This window comes from Rhinolophus hipposideros, assembly GCF_964194185.1.
Source record: "Rhinolophus hipposideros genome assembly, chromosome: 20".
Taxonomy (NCBI): Eukaryota; Metazoa; Chordata; class Mammalia; order Chiroptera; family Rhinolophidae; genus Rhinolophus; species Rhinolophus hipposideros.
The window spans coordinates 48,810,755-48,829,148 of NC_138066.1; the positions used below are offsets into that span (position 1 = coordinate 48,810,755).

Here is an 18,394-nt window from a genome sequence, read left to right on the forward strand (position 1 = left end):
GGCCCAAGGTGAGGTACAGGCTTTCGTCCCCTCAGTGTCCCGAGATGATGCAGAAGGGCTCCTGTTGATGGAGGAGGAGGGTCACTCAGACCTCATTAGCTTCCAGCCTACAGACAGTGACCTCCCCAGCTTCCTGGAGGACTGCAACCGGGTATGACGGCAGGGCCGGCGCCCCCACCCCTGCAGGTGGCACATGGCCGGTCCGGAGCAGAGAAGGGAGGGTTGAGGGACCCTTCTCCCTGGCCCTGAGGCCCGTGGCGTCTGTGTCTCCAGGCCAAGCTGCCCCGGGGTATCCACCAGGTGCGGCCCCACCTGCAACATATCGACAACGTGCCCCTGCTAGTGCCCCTCTTCACTGACTGTACCCCCGAGAGTGAGTACTGTGGTCACGGTGACTCGGGCAGCCTGGCCCCTTCCACCGAGCACTGCCAGGGCCTGGCATCCCCTGGGCTCTGGAGGCGATGTTGGTTTCCCATGCAAGGAGCAAAGGAACCCGGGCTGGGAGGAGCTGGGGAGCCTAGAGGGCTGGAGCCATGAGCGTGTCCATTCTGGGGAGTCAGAAGTGACTGGGTAGGATGGTCCCAAAGGGGAGCCCACTTCCCCGTGTCTCCTGTTCTCCTGTCCTGTGGATGTCTGCCCAGCGTCCCATGTGGGGCTCTGCCCGCCTGATTCTTACGGCCCTGACTGTCCCCACAGCCATGTGCGAGATGATCAAGATCATGCAGGAGTATGGAGAGGTGACCTGCTGCCTGGGCAGCTCCGCCAACCTACGGAACAGCTGCCTTTTCCTCCAGAGTGACATCAGGTCAGGGGGACACGCCACTACCTCCGCGGGACCCCAGACTCAGGCTTGCATGGGGCTGGGGCACACTCTATGGCTGATCTTGCCCTGGCTGGGAACCGAGGGATCTGGGCACAGTGGGGAGCAGAGGGAGCAGGCATTTGCCCTGTCCCGTGCAGATGGGACTTTGTGGAGTGCAGCTGACAGGAACACGTCCCCTTATGCTGCGCAGCATTGCCCTGGACCCCCTGTACCCTTCCCGCTGCTCCTGGGAGACCTTTGGCTACGCCACCAGCACCAGCATGGCCCAGGCCGCGGACGGCCTTTCTCCCCTGCAGCTCTCAGGGCAGCTCAACAGCCTGCCCTGCTCCCTGACCTTTCGCCAGGAGGAGACCATCAGCATCATCCGGCTCATTGAGCAGGTGGGGACTCAGGTGGGCGGGGCCTGCTTGCGGTGGGGGGAGTAGAGACACAGGGTCCGTCTGGGCTTCCAAGGGCTGGTCCCCCTCCAGGCGAAACTCTCCCAGGCAGTTTGGTTTGCTGTCAGGAGCATCCGGGGCATCTTGAGGCTTGTCAGCTGTAGGGCCGGAGAGGTCACAATCTGTCCCTCCCGGTCCCTAGGCTCGGCATGCCACCTATGGCATTCGCAAGTGCTTCCTCTTCCTGCTGCAGTGTCAGTTGAGTCTTGTGGTCATTCAGGTGAGGTGGGGCCAGCAAGGCATCGCCCCCTCCCCGGCCGCTTCTTTGCTCAAGGGCCAGTTGGGAGTCTGAGGCCGGGGGCCGGGAGGATGCAGTGCAGCGTCGGGGCCCCCAGCACCTCTGTGAAACCCCTGGGCTTTTGGAGTTGACCCTTGGGGCAGAATAGCATCCTCTCCAGTGCCCGCTCCTCTCAGCCAGGATGTGAACGTCTGTGTGGGCACAGGGCGAGCAACCCTGGGGCTCCCCGCGTCCTACTCCTTGCCAGAATCTAATGGTGCTTCCTGGCCTCTCCCGGTCCAGTTCCTCTCTTGCCTAGTCCAGCTGCCACCACTGCTCAGTACCACCGACATCCTATGGCTCTCCTGCTTTTGCTATCCTCTGCTCAGGTGAGAAGCTGGCCCACCCCTCTGTGCCCAGGCAGGCAGGATGGGGGTGTCACCAAGCACTCCCAGGGTCCCAGGCCCAGGGAGCCCTGCTCAGTGCTCGCCTCCTCTGGCACAGGGGTCACCAGGGGGACTCCCCTTGGCTTATTCCTCCTGCCCCCCCACCCTGCCCTTGGTCCCGAGACTCCCAAAAGGCTTCCCCCATGGGCACTGGGCGACAGAGGGTCACAGTCACCACCCGTCACCCGGTCTCTGCTTTTCAGCATCTCTCTGCTGGGGAAGCCCCCCCATAGCTCCATTATGTCTATGGCCACAGGGAAAAACCTTCTGTCCATTCCTAAGAAGGTAAGCGAAGCGGAGCCTGCGAGCCTGGGCCCTTCCTGAGGAATTGAGTGTGGAGGTGGCTAAGCCTTGGGAAAAGTGATCAGGACGGAGGCCTCCATCAGAATGTCCCCCACCCAAAGGGGAGGTGGTGGTACAGAGCTGGAGAGATCCTCGCCAGGGCCCGCAGTCCCTGCTTCTGTCCCCTTCCCCGCCCCCTGGGCCTGCCCATTTACTGAAGAGCCCTTGGATCCAAGTCCAGAGGCCGCTGTGACGGGCGTCCCCTCCTCCCGCAGACCCAGCACTACTTCCTGCTCTGCTTCTTGCTCAAGTTCAGCCTCACCATCAGCTCGTGCCTCATCTGCTATGGCTTTACACTGCAGAGTTTCTGCGACAGCTCCCGGGCCCGAAACCTCACCAACTGCTCCTCCATCATGCTGCCAAGGTGGGTCCTGCCCCGGCCCCTCCCCCAACTCCACTGCCACGGGGCCCAGAGAGGGCTGAACCCACCACGCCTTGCTTTGGCAGCCACGCTGACACGGCTCCAGCCTGGTTTGGTGACTTTGCCAACGGGCTGCTGACAGCTCAGAAGCTCGCTGCCGCCCTGATCGTCCTGCACACTGGTGAGGGGCTCCCGAAAAGGGGCCAGTGATGGCGGGTGGGGGCACCCCAGGGACCAGGCCTTGGGCCATGGCATGTCTGACACTCCCCCCCACCACCCCATTTTCTCCAGTCTTCATTTCTATCACCCACGTGCACCGCACCAAGCCCCTGTGGAGAAAGAGCCCCTTGACGAACGTCTGGTGGTCCGTGACGGTGCCTGTGGTGTGAGTGTGGCTTAGATGGGGGCAGCGTGGGAGGAGGGGGCTACGGCAGGCTGTGACTTGAGAGTGGGGTGTGGGCCAGAGGTGGAAGGGGGTGCCCTCCTTGAGCTGCTGTGACACTGAGAAAAGTGGGGAAGGAAGCAAGGAGGCCCGGCTGATGCAGGGGGCCACCTCCTCCTGCAGGCTGCTGGGGCAGGTGGTACAGACGGCAGTGGACCTGCAGCTATGGACGCACAGGGCCAGCCATGTCCACTTTGGCCTGGAGGACGTGCCTCTGCTGACGTGGCTCCTCGGCTGCCTGTCCCTGGTCCTTGTGGTGGTCACCAACGAGGTCGTGAAGCTGCACGAGATTCGGTGAGCCACCAGCAGGGCACTCCGTGGGCCCAGGCATTTTCCCTCAGCCTGTCACTACCTGGGCTCCATTCCTTTACCTTCTCGCTACTCATCCCACCGTCCTCCTCTGGTGTCCTGCCCCATCCCCTGGTGTGGGGGTCTGTGCTAACCTGGATTTTCATCTCCTGCTTCCCCTCCGCCCCCCGCAGGGTCCGGGTCCGCTACCAGAAGCGACAGAAGCTGCAGTTTGAAACTAAGCTGGGCATGAACTCTCCCTTCTGAGCCATTGGCCACGGTGGCCATAGTGGCCCTGGTCTCTGGGGCTAATACCAGACCCATTTCTGAGTCTGGGGAGTTGGTATCATGAATTTTGCAGGGTTGGCTCTTGTGCCCCATGGCACTGGAGGCCCAGATCCCGGTGTCAGACCCAGCCGTCATCTTGACCCGTGGGGCTACCGTGGAGGAGCTGACGAGCCAAGGTCTTATCAGGACAGTCTGGCTCTTCCCTGGGTCTCCCCAGGGGCATTCGTGAATGTATGACCTCATGCGCTTAGCAGAGGGGCTCTCACACCCCTTCACCTGTGGGCTGCCTCCTCTTCGTGGTCCCCTCACCCAGTGCCCTCTGCTCTGGAGTCTCGGACCAGGGCCTCAACTTGTTTTGAAAGAGTCACTGGCACCAGCCATGGGGGGTCCAGGTCACTGTTAAGTCCACAGCTGAAGGCAGGGGCGACGGTGCGTCCTCCCTCAGCCTGTCTTCCAGGGGCAGGTGCCTGGATATGGCCAAGTACTTGCCTTCCCTCCCTCTGCAGGGGAGCCTCACGGGTCCTGAAGATGGAGAAGGGCCCCCACCTCGCCCTGGAACCTCTGTGCCTGCCCTCAAGTTGGCTGCGAGAGTCTGTCTTGGGGATACGGCCCAGGGCGCCTTTTAGCCCCCCGCATATTTCTCCTGTGAAAATGTTTTTTACTGGTGTATATTTTTTACTGGAAATGAGCCTTTTAGGAATGAATGTAGACTGGTTTGTATTAAAACTTGTAAATCGCTTAAGGAAAACATGTGGCTGCTCCGTGAGGCAGCCACTAAGGGGAGGAGAGGAGGGCCCAAGCCTCCCTCCTTCCACACTGGCGGGAGCCTTGCGGGTCCAATTGAGATTGTGGCACAGATCCAAACACTCAGGCCGATCATGTGGAATGACACTTTCATTGGTGTTAGTTGGGGTAAGAGGTTAATGGTTACAGAGCTGGGGCCTGGGCCAACCACGTCAGGCTTCCAGCCCCCAGATGGGCAGTGGGCATTCTTGCTGTGATTCGAAGCCCCTCCCCAACTGCGTCTTCTCAGGCAGTTATAGATAGAATAAATTCCATTTAAAATATATGCATTTCTCTCTGCTTAAAAAATATTTACAGTTGAAAAAGTTTGGACTTTGGGGATCTGTTAATCCCACTGCCCCCACCCCCACCAGCTTTGCCTCACTGAGGGCAGGCAGGGGAGGGAGCAAGGTCTGGCCTGGGCACTGCCACCACTGCTAAGCAGGCCCCCGGTGGCTTTTATACATGTCCTATGTACACCTGTGAGGACCCAGCCAGACACACCACCTCCTCCAGCCTCTCAGCACCGGGGCAACACAGCAGGTGGCAAGAGGACCTTGGCACAGAAACTTGAGACATTTGAGGGGGCAGAGACAGCACCCTAGAAGCTCTGCCACCACCTCTCTCCCTGCAGAGGAAGCTCTTACCAGGGTCCCTGTCCAAGGGGTAGGGCTCTTCACTCAGGTTACACACTGGGAGGGGGTTTCGCTGAGATGTCAGCTTCTGACAAGTTCCCTTGGCCCCCGTGGGGCGGCGCCCCTAGAACTGCAGTGCTGACTACCACTGGCGTGGAGTAGCAGGAGCTCCTTCTGCACTGGGGCCAAAGCAGTGGACGCTGCAGGTCACAGTGGGCGTTGCCGAGGCTGCAGGCGGCTCTAGCTCAATCCAGCATGGCGTCCAGCTGGTCAGCCAAGGCATCGAACATGGTGCTAATGTCATCCAGAATGTGCTTAGTGGAGGTGCTGGGGGGGCTGCAGTGGGGAAAGGACTGGGTCAGATCAGCCAGAAGTCAGATTACCACGCTGGCCCTGAGCAAGGGGGCTGTCACTGAGTGCCCGGTTGGAGCCAAGCACGTTCCGTGAATCTTCATTCTCACAACCTCCCAAGTCAGCAGGAGTTGCTTCCCTTCACAAGTGCACTGGGGCTCAGAGCGGGAAGTGACTCGCCTAAGCGCACGTGCCTCTAAGTGGCAGCCACCAGATTCCCTCTGCAGGTCAGATCGGGGTGACTAGAGAACCTGTACTCCTCCCATTCCAATAGGGGCTCCCCAGCCTGAGGATCTATCTGCCCGAGACGCCCCCTCCCTCCCCTCAACAATCCCGGGACTCCCGGGAAGAAGACTCGTGAGGAGCTGTTCCTATGCCGCCACCTTCTCCCCCTCCCTGCCCAGCACCCAGCAGCCCTCACCCCTCTCGCTCCTCAGTGCCAATGCTCTTCTCTGCTGCCCGCAGTGCAGCTGCCAGGGATGAGCTGGTCTGCTCCAGTCTCTGCTGGACTCGGCCTGAGCCCGCGGCCCCAGTGCTCTCTGGCCTTGGAGGAGGTACCGGGCGAGGGCCGAGCCGGGGAGCCAGCTTAGGGCCAGAAAATGCCAGCTGGGTGCAGGCCACAGATACAGGCTTGGGAACTGTTCCTGCAGAGATGGAAAGGTTGGCCTGTGACTTGGCGGTGCCGGACACAACCCCTGCACACAGTGCCCTCTCCCCCAGGCCCCGCCTCATACCTGCTCCAGGCACCTTGATGAGGGCAGCAGGGGGAGCTGGGGACTCCGGCTCCCCAGACCGCCGACTGCCCGCCAAGTTTTCCAGAGCTGGCCCAGGGCAGGGGGACACAGAGGGCTGGGTTGGGGGGCTGGGAGAAAGACGGGCTGAAGCTCCTTGAGTCGGAAGGCTGCTGGGGTCAGGCCGAGGAGGGCTAGGAGAAGCTGACGGGGATTCGCTGGGGGTCTGGGAAGGCAGGGGGACAGAGGGGCTGGACACGGCACTGGCCACTCCGAAGGCCAGAAGTGCAGTCTGCAGTGGCTCTCTCTCCCGGCATTTGGGCCTCCGCTTAACAGTGTCTGACTCTGTCAGGTTGAAGTCCAGGCCGGCGGGCACTGGTATCTCCCGGGGTGGGGGGCCAGCTGGCTTCGGCCGCTGTTTGATAGTCAGGTTCCCCTCCTCTGCGAATGGCAGCCCTTCCCCTGAGCTACCCCGAGATGGGGGTGTCCCCTCCGGCCCAGGCTCCTCCTCCTCCGTGTCTGATGAGGGGCCGGCTGGGGCAGGCGGGCCAGGGGGCTCCGATGGGCCAGCTGGTTCACTCAGTGTTCGCCTTCGGGGCCCTGGGGCCCCCTCCTTGGGCCCTGGGCTTCCATCTAGTGGAGGTGGCTCTGGGGTGGGACCAGAGACAGAGCTGAGGCGCTTGGGGGGAGGGGGCGGGGGGCCTTTGCGTCGGGCCCGGAGGGCAAAGGACTGGCTGCGGGGAGCCCCTCGAGCTGGGGTCTGGCTAGGGCTGGTCCGTGCTAGAGCGCTGCGTCCTGGTCGCCGAGTGAGAGTGGCATAACTGCCCAAGGCACTGCCCACTGGCCCGTCGGCCTCCCCTTCTGTTTCCCCCTCGGCTGGGCCAGGGCGGCTCAGGCTGTGGGACCGGCGCTTGGGCCGAGGTGGGTCTGGCGGAGTGGCAGGAGGGCCAGCCAAGTAGGAGAAGGCCCGGGGTGTACCCGGAGGTGGTCCTGGCGCTGGGCTGGAGGGAGAGCCCTGGGGGTACATGAAAACGTAAGGGGGAGGCCCTTGGGAGGCACCAAGCTTAAGGGGCCGCTCTGTGCCCTCTGGAAGGTTCCTCTCCTGCGTGGTGCTGGGGTCCCCACCACTGGGCTGGGGGACAGGCTGTTCCTGTGAGTGACCAGACCCTCGTGAGCGTGCTCCAATGCTCTCCTGGCTGGGGGAGCGGGCAGGGGGCCGAGGGAGTGGCTCAGGGCCATCCCCGGCCATGGCTGCTTGCAGCTCTGGGCTCAGCTCGCTGCCCTGAAAGGTGAGGAGGCGTGGGCCAGCTGCAGCAGGACCATCTCCGTTCTCCAGCCCCTCGATGGCCATCAGCTCTGGGCCCCTGGCCAGCCGGTGGCCACCCTCGCCTGAGGTCTCCCCCTGCAGTAGGCCCCGCCGAAGCTCGGCCAGCCGCTTTACCCCCAGCATAAGCTTCTTCTGATGACCTGAGAGGGATGGATATTGGCGGAAGGGTTAGCTGGGGCTGGAAGGAGTCACCCCAGTCCCTCCCGGACCCCATGCTCTCTGCTGGCCCTGGACCCTGAAAACGTTTTGGAGACCCTCGGGCGCAGTCAGTGCTCACCAAGCTTATTGACGCCAATCTCCTGCAGCTCCTCCCAGGTGAGGTCGGCCACCAGCCCCATGGAATCGTAGCCACTGCTCACCAGCTGCTTGTGGTATTGCGGCAGCCCCAGTGCACACAGCCACTCCAGCAAGTCCGCCTGGAAGAGTGCCACTGTCACGACTGGCTCCCCGGCCAGCCTCAGCCCCCAAGCCAGGAAGGCGCCACAAAGCCACAGCTGACGGTGCCAGCCCATGCCGTCTACCCACTCACCGGGATGTAGTTGGGCAGCCACTCAGCGATGCTGAGCTGGGCAATCTCTGAGGCGATCTTCTTCCTGTGCCCAGGCTTGGTCACCCCAATGGCTGTCAGGTCCTGCCACACAGAGTTGTGCCATCAGGCCCCTCCTCCGCCTGCTGGACCCTCCACTGCCCTTCCACAGGGGTACCTACCTCAGGTGTCATACGGCTGATGGTTGGCACGTCGTAGCCAGCCTGCAGGAAGTGGGCAGTGTAGCCCTCCAGCTGGAACTCACTCAGCCAGTTGTGAATGGCCTGAGCATCCTGGCGGGGATGGTGAAGTTAATGGAGCTGAGTGTGCCAGAGCCCAGCCATCTGCCCTAGCCTCCCCTAGGAGCCTGGCCTGAGTAGGGACTGAAGTCCCTACTAAGGCCCATCCCAAGCCCCCCCCGGGACCCCTAGGCCCGCAGCCCACTCCCCAGTGGAAGTCACACCTTCCCCTCCAGCAGCTGCTCCGGCCTCACATCCTGGGTGAAGAGCTGTTCCCCAGAGCGGTAGTTGGCCAGAGGGCGGTGGCTCAGGTTGTCTTCAAGGAGGGAGAGGAACGGAATCAGGGGAGGATGCCTGATGCTTCATCAGGATGGAAGGGTGCCGAAGCAGTTCTGCTAGCCCAGTCCATCCCATTGACCCTTCCTACCTGCCAGGGTCGGGGGGTGCAGTCCTGGCAGCACCTGGTCCTCTCCAGCAGAGGTGAGCGGCTGGAGACAGGGAAGGAGCCGACTCAGCGTTTGGGGTAGTGGCAGCAGGACAGGCCCCGCCCTGTCCCAATACTCACACCCTCCTACCTGGGCGTTCTCAATGAGGAGGCCAGTGCTGTGGCCGTTGGTGCCCTCGGAACTCTGCCCGCTGCCAGCACTGCGGATGCTGCCCACACTCCCCTCACTGCCCACACTATTCCTGTCACCTGCTGCAGGGGGCAGAAGCAAAGGGGTTAGAGCCCCAGTTGGCCCTGCCAACAGCTGACTGGCAGCTTGCCAAAGCCAGACGCCCACCCCAGTGCCTTGTGCCGCCGTCTGGGAGGATGTACCTGGGCTGTCTGGGCTGAGGCCCACGCGAGGGACTTGGCCATAGGTGAGAGGGTGCAGGGGGTCATCAGCAGGACTCTGCGGTGTGCGGGAGAAGCCTGGGCGCAGGGGCGTGGGCGCAGAGGGGAGTCGGGGTGCTAGGATGCCCACCCGCTTGCTGACCACTTCGACGATGCCCGGGGGGAAGTAGCCCACGCGGTCTGTGCCCCTCTGGCTCTCGTGGATGTGGCCCTTCCAGCGGCCATCGGGATGCTGCTCAAGCACCTGGCAGATGGGGTGGGGGTAGGGGCAACAATGGTTACTTCCTGTCCAAAGCAAGGGCAGGTGGCCAGGCCTGCAGCTGCGGCCCAGCTCTTCCCCTACCCCCAAGAAGCTGGTCTCTGATGCCCAAGTCAGACCCCAGTTCTGTCCCTGCTGTCGGTATCTAGCCCAATCTCCTGGGTGCCTCCAAAACAAAGAACATGAGTCCTGGAATCAGCCCGGGTTCATATCCCAGCCTCACTGCTTGCTGGATGTGCGGACTTGGGCAAGTCTAATTTCTCTAAGCCTCAATTTTGTCATCTCTAAAAAAGGACACGGTGATGGCACCTACCTCACCTGGATTCGGAAGGAGTCAGTGAGGTAGTGCATACAAAGATCTTAGCACAGAACCTGATCCACAGTAGGTGCTCCAGTAAGTGACAGTAATCATTTGTGTTCGAAAAGAAATACCTGCACCACTGGGTCCTCACCGTGATGATGTCCCCTGCCCGCACATTGAGGGCAGTGGGATCATGGAGGTTCCAGAAATCCTTGAGTGCTCGGACCTTCAGGATCCCCGAGGCCTCTAAGAGAAGGGGGAGGACTGGTGTCATCTGAGGGGCCTTAGGGTGCCTTCCCACCCCTCCTGCCCCCTTCATGACCCTCCCCCAGGTCCCTGCCTCATCATCTCCGCGGCATTCCCCCCGACCAGTCCCAGGCTCAGATATACGACATCCTGCTCCTGGGACATCTGCTCCTGCTCCACTTCCTGGTACCCACTGGAGTAGGGGACCCCTGGGCTGGGTCTTCTCCCACACACACTTACCCCGCAATAGCTGCTTGATTTCCCTGCTGGCCTGGGAGGTGGTGAACTGATTCACGATGTCCAGCGCTGTCTGGTTATACGTGTTCCGAATGTTCACGTCCACCCCGCCCTGGGATAGAGTATGGAGTGAAGATGAACCAAGCACTTTGCTTGTCATTTCCGCCAAGCCTCACCACTACCCAAGAGACAGGTACTATTTTCAAATTTTCCAGATAAGGAAATGGAAGCTGAGATAGGATCAAGGACGAGCTCAAGGTCTTTCAGCTAGTAAGAGGCAGAACTGGGGCTCGAATCAGGTCCAGCTGCTCTGTAGTCACTTGGCCACCGCCCATGCAAAACACCACATTGGCTGGGGGTGAGCCCCTCCCGAGCCTCTAGCCTCTGGTGGGGCTCTGTGGACACCTGTGCGGGGACCAGGTGCCCACACCCACCTCCAGGAGCAGCCGCACCACCTCGGTTTTGCCGTACAGGGCGGCCTCATGGAGCGCCGTGCCCGTCTTGGTCTGCCGATTGATCTCTATCCCGGCTCTCAAAAGCTGCCTATGGAGAGGAGGGCGAGTCACGAGGGTGGTGGGGGCGGGAGAGGAAGCTGGGGGCCTGGGAGAGTGATCCAGAGCAAGGGTGAAAAGGGCAGCAGGGCAGGGCACCAAGGGGACATTGTCAGTCCTGCAGGAAGGGGATGAGGAAACGAAGGTGGGGTGAGTGGTGGGTACCTGATGACCTCTCTGTGGCCATTCTTGGCAGCCAAGTGCAAGGGTGTGGTGTAGTTGGGGTCACACGGGTCTTTGGCCTCACCCTCCAGCAGTGCCACACATAAATGGCTGTTCAGTAGCAGCTGGGCCACCTGCAACAACCAGCACCCAGGTAGAGCCTCCTCTTAAGACCCCACAGACGGACAGGACCCAGTACCCCAGGAGCTGCAGGCCTCACCTTGAGCCGCCCAAATTCGCAGGCCAGGTCCAAGGGTGTCTTCTTGGCCTTGTTGACCAGGCATGGGTTGGACTGATGCTGGAGGAGCATTTCTGACTGGGGTTGGGGGAGCCAAGTGAGGGGTGTGGGCCGACCAGCCCCTGCGCCAGCCCTGGCCCTGCCCAGCACCCCTGTGGGCGGCGGACTCACATACCACTTCATAGTGCCCGTACTGGGCAGCCAGGTGCAGCGGGATCTGCCCGTCCAGCGAGGCAGCGTTCACGGCCGCAGAGGCCCGCAGCAACAGTCTCACAGGCTCCAGCCGGCCCTGCCAGGCTGCGTAGTGCAGCGGGCGCATACCTGCCGGGGCAAAGGGGCTTCTGAGGGAGGTCCTGGAATGACGTGGGGTCAGGGGAGGGCAGTGAGCAGGGTCTGGAGCCACCTCAGCTGGAAGGGAGACAGACCCAGCGGAAGCAATGCTGACTTCACCCGGGGTTTGGTTAGGGAGACTTCCGGCTGCATGGGGCTGAAGCCAGAAGCCCACCTCGCCCACCATAAATGATCGGGTGACCTCATGACAACATCATCCCGACTTCCTCATCTGGATACTGGACGCCAGTACCACCCACTACCCCATAAGGCTATGAAGATGGAAGAGGTAAAGCATGTGCAAGCCCCGAAAAGCTATGTCAGCATCTAGTAGCATTGCTATGCCGTAGCAGAGGCCAGCTCTGACCACAGGGGATGGTTTGGGGCACACTGGGGTCTCACCATTGCTGTCCTTGATGTCCACAGTGGCCTGAGCCTCTAGTAGCAAGGCTATGAGCTCCAGGCTGCCCCCCAAGGCAGCATGGTGGAGAGCAGAGAATCTGGCGTGGCAAGATACATGGTAGCGTGTCAGTGAGCAGCCCTCCACCCCCCAAATCCTGGTCTTCCACACCAAACCCATCCTGGGGACTGACAAGGCCGGGTTACTGGCCCACTGTGCCCCACCCCCGCCAGCCCTGCCGTGGGAGCGCAAAGCAGCCAGGCTGCAGCATGAAAGGGCTCAGTGTCTGGGCTGAGAGGCCTGTTTGTCTGGCCTCCCCTCAGCCGGCCCAGGGGAGGGGGCCGTGGGAGCAAGAGCCCGAGGGCTCCTACCCTCTAGGGAGAAAAGGGGGCCCAGCAGGAATCTGACCCAAGGAGGCCCCTCAGAGAGGCACCAGGGCCCCTCCTCTCACTCAGGGACAGCTCCACAGGCAGGAGCGTGGGCAGGACCCCCTCCCTCCCATCCTACATGGTCAGGGCCCCGAGCTCTCAGCAAACACACTTCAAGGGCCAAGTTTGAGAGGGGAAGGGGCTCTAAGACCAAGGTCTTTCCCCCGCGCCCCTCCTCCGCCCTACAGTTCTTGAGAGGGGAGGGGTTCACACTCACTCACCCATCAGCATCTTGGTAGTTGACATTGAGTCTCTTCGTGGAACCGAGGAGCTCTGGGGTCAGAGCAGAAGGCATCAGGGGACCCTCAAATGACCTGCTCTTACCCGCACCCTAACCCAGTGCTCCCTTCCAGCCCACCTCCCAACTCCAGCTGACCTCTTGGCGTGCAGGAAAGCACCTGACCCATGGCCCTTTTGCGTCCTGTCCCTGAGGCCCCTCACCCTGGCCCACTGGCCCATAAGCTCGAGGGCACTGAGTGCAGGGAGCTGCTGCAGCAGTGGCCTGGCTTTCCAGGGCCCCCAGCCCAGCTCATTTATATATCCAAGGGGGCGGGGAGGGGGACTGGCATGCTGTGCCCTCAATGGACGGGCCCACGAGCGCGTGGTTAGCATTCCTGCCTGAACGGGCTAAGGAAAGAGTCTCATTGTCCCCCTGGGCCGAGGGGGCTGGGAGAGAAAGGAGAGGGGCACGAGATGCTCAAGAGTGGAAGGGCAAATGCCAGTGCTGGACTCAAGGGCCACCATACCCAGCCCTATGACATCCCTGAGTGGAGCCTGGTAGAGAAGGTGGCGTCAGACAGACTTACACCATGCCGGGGCCCTACCATGTACTAACTGTGTGATCTTGGAGAAGTCACTCAATCTCTCAGCTTCAGTGTCCTCATCTATAAAATGGGTTGATCAGAGAACCTGCTCACTAGGGTTGAGTACCCGCGTCAGCATGCAGGCGATGGAAGCCGTCACCACTTCGCAGTCCTTACACATTAGCCACTATCATCAAGATGCTGCCCTCCAGCAAAAGCTGGTACAGTCCCCCATTGGCCTATCTCTGTACCCACAGGCTCCAAGCAGAGATAATGCCCCAGGCAGGGGGCTCTCTGCTGCGTGGTGGCAAGAGGAGCTAGCAACATGGGCAGGATGGTGGTTTATCCCCTTCAAGGACAGGAACAGGATTCATGCAGGTGTGTCCCACTGGTGAGCCAGGGTATGGGAGGGGGTGTCTCTGATAAATGGTGGGGAGGAGAAGGGGAATGCCTGTCACAGGCGGCCCCTGCCTCCTGCTAGAACCTACCCCTGCCAGGAAGGAGGAGGCCTGGTTCAACCCAGGCAGGCAGGATGCCAAGCATGCTGGTCCAGGCCTGCCCCCAGACCCTAGTGGGCCCCTGAATAACCCAGCAAGGCAGGGCCTCATTCCAATAGGGAGGAACGAACCCTGAAGTGACGAGTGCAGGGTGGGGAGGGAAGGGGACAGCTACATTTAGGACTGCGTCAAATTACTCTCCTGCTGAAAAGGTAAATACACAGCCAAGGAGTGACTAGGGGTGAGGAGGTGGGGGCCACCGGGAAGAAACACAGGACTCCCAGTCTTCCTCTAGCCCCCTTGGGAAGTTCTTGTCACACAGAACCATTCAAGGCAGTGGAAAGAACAGAGGCTCTGGAAGCAGGAAGTGCCTGGTTCAAATTCTTTTTGGCTGTGTGTCACTGATGAGCCACAGTACCTCTCTGAGCCTCAGTGAAGAGGACGAGGTCAGCAGGGAAGAGACACAGAAAGTCCCTCTACCTGCTGCCAGCCTGGAAAGTCTGGGATGGGGCAGCTTGGCGGTGAGGTGCAGCCTTTCTGGGAAGTGTCAGGACAACGTGACAGGAGGGACAGGAACAGGGGCAGGGCAAGGCTGGGTGGCTCTGTTCTTTCCAGAACAATGGGCGGAAAGGTGGTGGGGGAGAGGCTCACAGTGACTGGGCTGGGGGCCGTGGTGGGAGGGCGGAGGGTCCTGGTTCTGGCAGTGGCTCCAGGCACTTCCCCTTCAGCACCACCTTCTTTCCCGGCCTGGCTCTGGGGGTGGAAGGGTCGCTCCTGATTTAGGCTTGGGCAGAGGATGTGAGCTCAGCAGGCCACCCCCAGCCCACTCCGTTTCCTCTGGCCAGAGAAGGAGACAGCTCAGAAAAGAGAGTGGAGGAAAGAGGGAGGAGGGCCGGGGGCAAGGCCAGGGCAACTACACCCCTCTGTCCTCCCAGCTACTTGACATCGATTGGAGGAGCTGAGGGAGCACCTCTCTTTGGCCAGCTAGAAAGCTCTAGCCACCACCCAGATGGAGAAGAAGAGCCCTGATACCTCCCTTCCAGCAGTTTCCTTTGCCCCTGTCGTGTGGAGCAGGAGTTTCCAGCCTCCCTTTTGAGAGCTGCTTTCGAATCACCTGGAGAACTGTCTAATTTGCAGAGTCTCAGGCTCTCTCTGATGATTCTAATTCTGGGGGGATGCCAGGAAGCCTGCGCTTTCAGAACAATCCTAGGTAATTCTGATGAGTAGCCAAGTGTGGGAGCACAGGCGGGAGGGCAGGGGATTGTCTCTGATCTGTCACACGATGACTGTGTGACCTTGGGCAAATCACTAACCCTCTCTGAGATTCAGTTTTCTTACCTGTAAAGCAGTTATAGAAATTAGAATTGAGAGGATCATAATATTTCATGAACTATAGGGTTGGCAAATATCACCTTGTGATTTCCTTTTTGTCACCAGCTTTTCCAGCTTCTCAGAGGACTGGGAGGGGAAGCTCAGTGCTGGGGCATCAAGAGTCCCAGGACCCTGTCACTCTGTCTGTGCCAGTACTCTCTCTGTAAAGTCCCCTTGGGGGCTGTGGGAAGTGACTGCTTCCCCATAGACATTTCCCTGAGCACAGGGAAGCTTCCTGGAGCCCAGGAGCCCAGCTGCAAGGCTCCTACCACCAGCCTCCAGACCCCACCTGCTTGCCCTCCTGAGGACCTCATTTTGAGGCCCCAGCATGTGAGGCCAGCAGCAGCTCAACCAAGGCCCCACTGGGAATGTCGCCAAAAACAACACAGAGGTGAGGGGAGGAGGGGGAGTGGCTCCCACTCTTGCGCTTCCAGGGCTAGGGACCTCCTTAGCACCTTCACCCCATCATACTCACCCTGTATCCACTTCCCAAGGGCACAGAGACATCCACCCCCCACAGATCCATCTCCCTATACGCTGCGTCTTCTGCCCTGGTATGTAAGTGGGAGCCTCTGGCTTCTGGGCCCTTAAAATCCTTCCTTCTGGCACCCACACTCGCAGGTGTGGGTGGGGATAATTGGGTGTTGCCAAGTAGCCTGGGGGACTCCTTCCTGTGCATGGGGCTAAGGTGTATCTTGGGGCTAGAGCCCTAGAGTTCTGGGGGAATCCTCCCTCCCCCAGCCCCAGTGTGGTGGCAGCCACCTCCTGCCCCTGTTGGTATAGGAACTCAAGGGAGTAAGTCCAGTGTCCTCCATGGATGGCCCAGAGAGCTCACCCTGAAGCCCATTGGTCTACTTTTCTTGGGGTCTCACTGCAGAAGTTCCCAAGAGATGTGACTCAGGTGTGGCCACCCGTACATGGAGCCCCCACAACCCTGTCAAGACTAGAGACCCCAGGCTGTGGAAAAACCTCCAGAAAATTAGCTTTGGCCACATCCCACTCGGAAACACACGCAGATAAGTCAGGGAGAAAGGGGCTTTAGCAACTGATTAGATAGCGCTGAACTTCGTTTTAAGCAGTAGAACTCTCTTTTTAAAGGCATCTTACAGACATCCCCATTAAGCTAAAACACAAACGTAGAGATGATGTGGTTGAAGTGGTGTGGGTGTGGGGTGGAGCTCTATCTGTTCAGTCTTTCCCAACCCATTGCCAGAAACCCCATGGCTCCAGAGAATACATCGGAAAACCACCTGCTAGAAGACAACCCCGTGAGGGCAGGAATTTCAGTTTGTTTCATTCACTGCCATGGCCCACTGCTTAGAACACAGCCTGGCACACAATAGGCACTCAAAAAATTTTGAGTGAATACACTTCAACCCTTTTATTTTACAGGGGAGGAAACAGGCCCAGAGAGTTTAAGTGATTTTGCCTAAGACACACAGCAAGCAGGACCAAATTTCCTCTCTGGTTCTCCCACACAGACACACTCCCTGTACACAAGACAGTTCTCCCACCCCAAACCCCCAGATCACAGGGATCCCCCAGACCTCTCTCTGTGACTTGAGCACTCAGGGAAGGGTCTCAGCTAGACAGTCACCCCCACCAAGTACTCACTTGTCTTTGCAGCCTTGACTTTAGCCACCAGTTTCTGCACACCAGTCACATCTCCGTTCTTGACGGCGAGGATCAGGTCCTGTTCACGACCCATCCTGGTTCCTGGGCTGGGCGCTGGGCTCAGAAGTCCAGGGGAGAGGCAGGAAAACTGGCCGAAGCCTTGACGTCAGGGTGCCATGCCTTGGTCCTTTGGAGGGCCAGGCGTCCTGAGGGAGCGTGTTGGTGTCCCGGGCAGTGAGCTTCTTGTCAGGGGCTGACAGATCCTCCCTCAAGGTGCTTCGCGAGCTGCCACCACAAGCAGGAAAGCCGATCTCTGAGAGGGTGGAGGCTGCTCAGAAATCTGGACAAATATCAGCTTGCAGCTTCCGACAGCCCCAGGATGAGCCGGGAACGGGCACGCCAATATCCCCAGCGTGGCTCAGGAGCACCAATGCCCACCCAGAGAGCAGCCAGCATTCCCTCAGGCCTCGAGCAGCAGCAGTGGACAGGTCTCAGGGGTCTGGAAAAGGTGCAGTGCCTCTTTGCTGAGGGCTGGGCCAGAGCCTGCAAGGGTCCCAGAAGCAGGGCTCAGAAAAAGAGCCATACAGGGCCTCCAGGGAGCCCCCCAAAGCACGCTGGCTGCCCTTCTGAGTCAAGGGAGGAGCTGAGCCATTCAAAGCGGAGAGGGAGCTGCCATGCCAGAGGAATATTTGGAGGGGGGGAGGTGGCATTCTGGGAGGGGTGGCTGAGTCACTAAGGCCCCAGGGCACCTGGCAGCACCTCAACCTGGGGCAGGCCGGGCCGCAGCCTATTCTCTACAGCTCAAGGCGCTGACACCCACGGACAACTGTCGGGCCAGGAGGTGGGGCCTGGGAGGGTCAGGCACAGGCAGACAGGCAGGGGTCACTCCCTGTAGAAGGTGCCTGTCCCCCAGACTCCTCTCTACCTAAGCTTTACTATAATAGCTGGATGGCCCAGCGCCAGGGCTCTTTATGAATCCAGAGTGGTGTTGGGAGCTTATGGCCCCCCATTTGTGGTGAGGGTCTGCCTGCTGGACAGGGGGACTGTGCAGCACCTGTTGCTGACCCATCTTCACCCCTTGTGCGTGATGGGGAGGCAGCTGGTGCAGAGAACAAGGACAAGTGCTGGGGCACTGCTGGGAAATGGGGCTGCCTGGCCCCCCACGCCTGAACCTGAGGCCCAGAACCCTCAGTGGCCACGAATTTGTTGCCCGAGTCCTGTGGCATGAGACCCGCGCAGGCCTGGGGCTCTGGCTGGGGACCCCTCACTCCCAAAACGTCCCAAGCCCAACCCAGAGGGCACTCCCTCTCAGGGCCCGCGGCCGACAGTGGGGGAGGGCGCCCCTGGCAGTGCCTGGGGTCGAGCTGGCTCCCCCGCCCCCCGGAATGCCCGCCCGGCGCCGCGCAACCCCCCAACCCAGACCAGCCCAGGCCGACCTGGGGAACAAAGCCGCGGGAAGGACTGGGAGGGCCAAGCGCCGGAGGGAATGATGCGGGAGGACGGAATAAGGGGGCGCGAAAGAGGACGGAAGGAGCAAAGAGACTGAGGCGCCCGCCGATCCCGCAGAAAAAGTTAGTTTGTGCCCGCCCCCAAGGGTGCTGACCCACAGCTTGGGCCCCGCAGTCTCACCTCTGCCAGCCGCCCCGCCGGGGGTCCAGCTGGCCCTACGCGGTCCCTGGCACTCTGGACCGTGGCTCCTACTGCCCCCCTTACCCCCTTTCTCCTCCTCCTCCTTTTCCAAGGCCGGCTCGGCGCCTCCCGCAGGAAATCCCGCCCCTCCCCCCTCCCTCCCGCCGGATCGGGAGCGGAGGGACCGTCCGGGCCGCGCAATCAAGCTGTCAGTCAGCGCCCGCGGCCCCGCCCCCATCCGTGCCAGGCCCCACCCC

General features: G+C 60.8%; 2 protein-coding genes across 12 annotated transcripts in view; one reads left to right on the forward strand and one right to left on the reverse strand.

Annotated features, from left to right (window-relative positions):
- The window catches only part of TMEM94 (transmembrane protein 94), a 31,698-nt gene extending 26,950 nt beyond the window's left edge, over positions 1–4,748 (forward strand). For all 8 annotated transcript variants that reach the window (XM_081028455.1, XM_081028450.1, XM_081028454.1 and 5 more), the window contains 12 exons: positions 36–151; positions 274–373; positions 697–805; positions 1,014–1,203; positions 1,403–1,480; positions 1,781–1,866; positions 2,127–2,208; positions 2,481–2,629; positions 2,713–2,807; positions 2,918–3,011; positions 3,192–3,362; positions 3,551–4,748. In XM_081028455.1, coding sequence (XP_080884581.1) covers positions 36–151; positions 274–373; positions 697–805; positions 1,014–1,203; positions 1,403–1,480; positions 1,781–1,866; positions 2,127–2,208; positions 2,481–2,629; positions 2,713–2,807; positions 2,918–3,011; positions 3,192–3,362; positions 3,551–3,623 — 1,343 coding nt within the window. In that variant the 3' untranslated portion in view covers positions 3,624–4,748. The remainder of the gene's footprint in view (positions 1–35; positions 152–273; positions 374–696; positions 806–1,013; positions 1,204–1,402; positions 1,481–1,780; positions 1,867–2,126; positions 2,209–2,480; positions 2,630–2,712; positions 2,808–2,917; positions 3,012–3,191; positions 3,363–3,550) is intronic.
- On the reverse strand, positions 4,340–18,250 carry CASKIN2 (CASK interacting protein 2). 4 transcript variants are annotated; one of them, XM_081028457.1, is made up of 20 exons: positions 18,138–18,250; positions 16,509–16,821; positions 12,445–12,496; positions 11,798–11,895; positions 11,241–11,386; positions 11,048–11,143; positions 10,831–10,961; positions 10,549–10,657; positions 10,118–10,226; positions 9,783–9,877; positions 9,054–9,315; positions 8,812–8,933; positions 8,664–8,724; positions 8,461–8,552; positions 8,180–8,290; positions 8,001–8,102; positions 7,749–7,887; positions 6,148–7,611; positions 5,835–6,057; positions 4,340–5,398 (listed from the first exon to the last, which is right to left on the reverse strand). In XM_081028457.1, the coding sequence occupies exons 2-20, from the start codon at positions 16,600–16,602 to the stop codon at positions 5,308–5,310; spliced, it is 3,597 nt and encodes a 1,198-aa protein (XP_080884583.1). In that variant the 5' UTR covers positions 16,603–16,821; positions 18,138–18,250; the 3' UTR covers positions 4,340–5,307. The 4 variants fall into 4 exon arrangements, with proteins under 4 accessions (XP_080884583.1, XP_080884584.1, XP_080884582.1 ...); XM_081028458.1 differs by having other exon boundaries at positions 16,509–16,793; positions 18,138–18,247; XM_081028456.1 differs by having other exon boundaries at positions 16,509–17,051; positions 18,138–18,247.
- Positions 18,251–18,394: the final 144 nt, after the last annotated feature.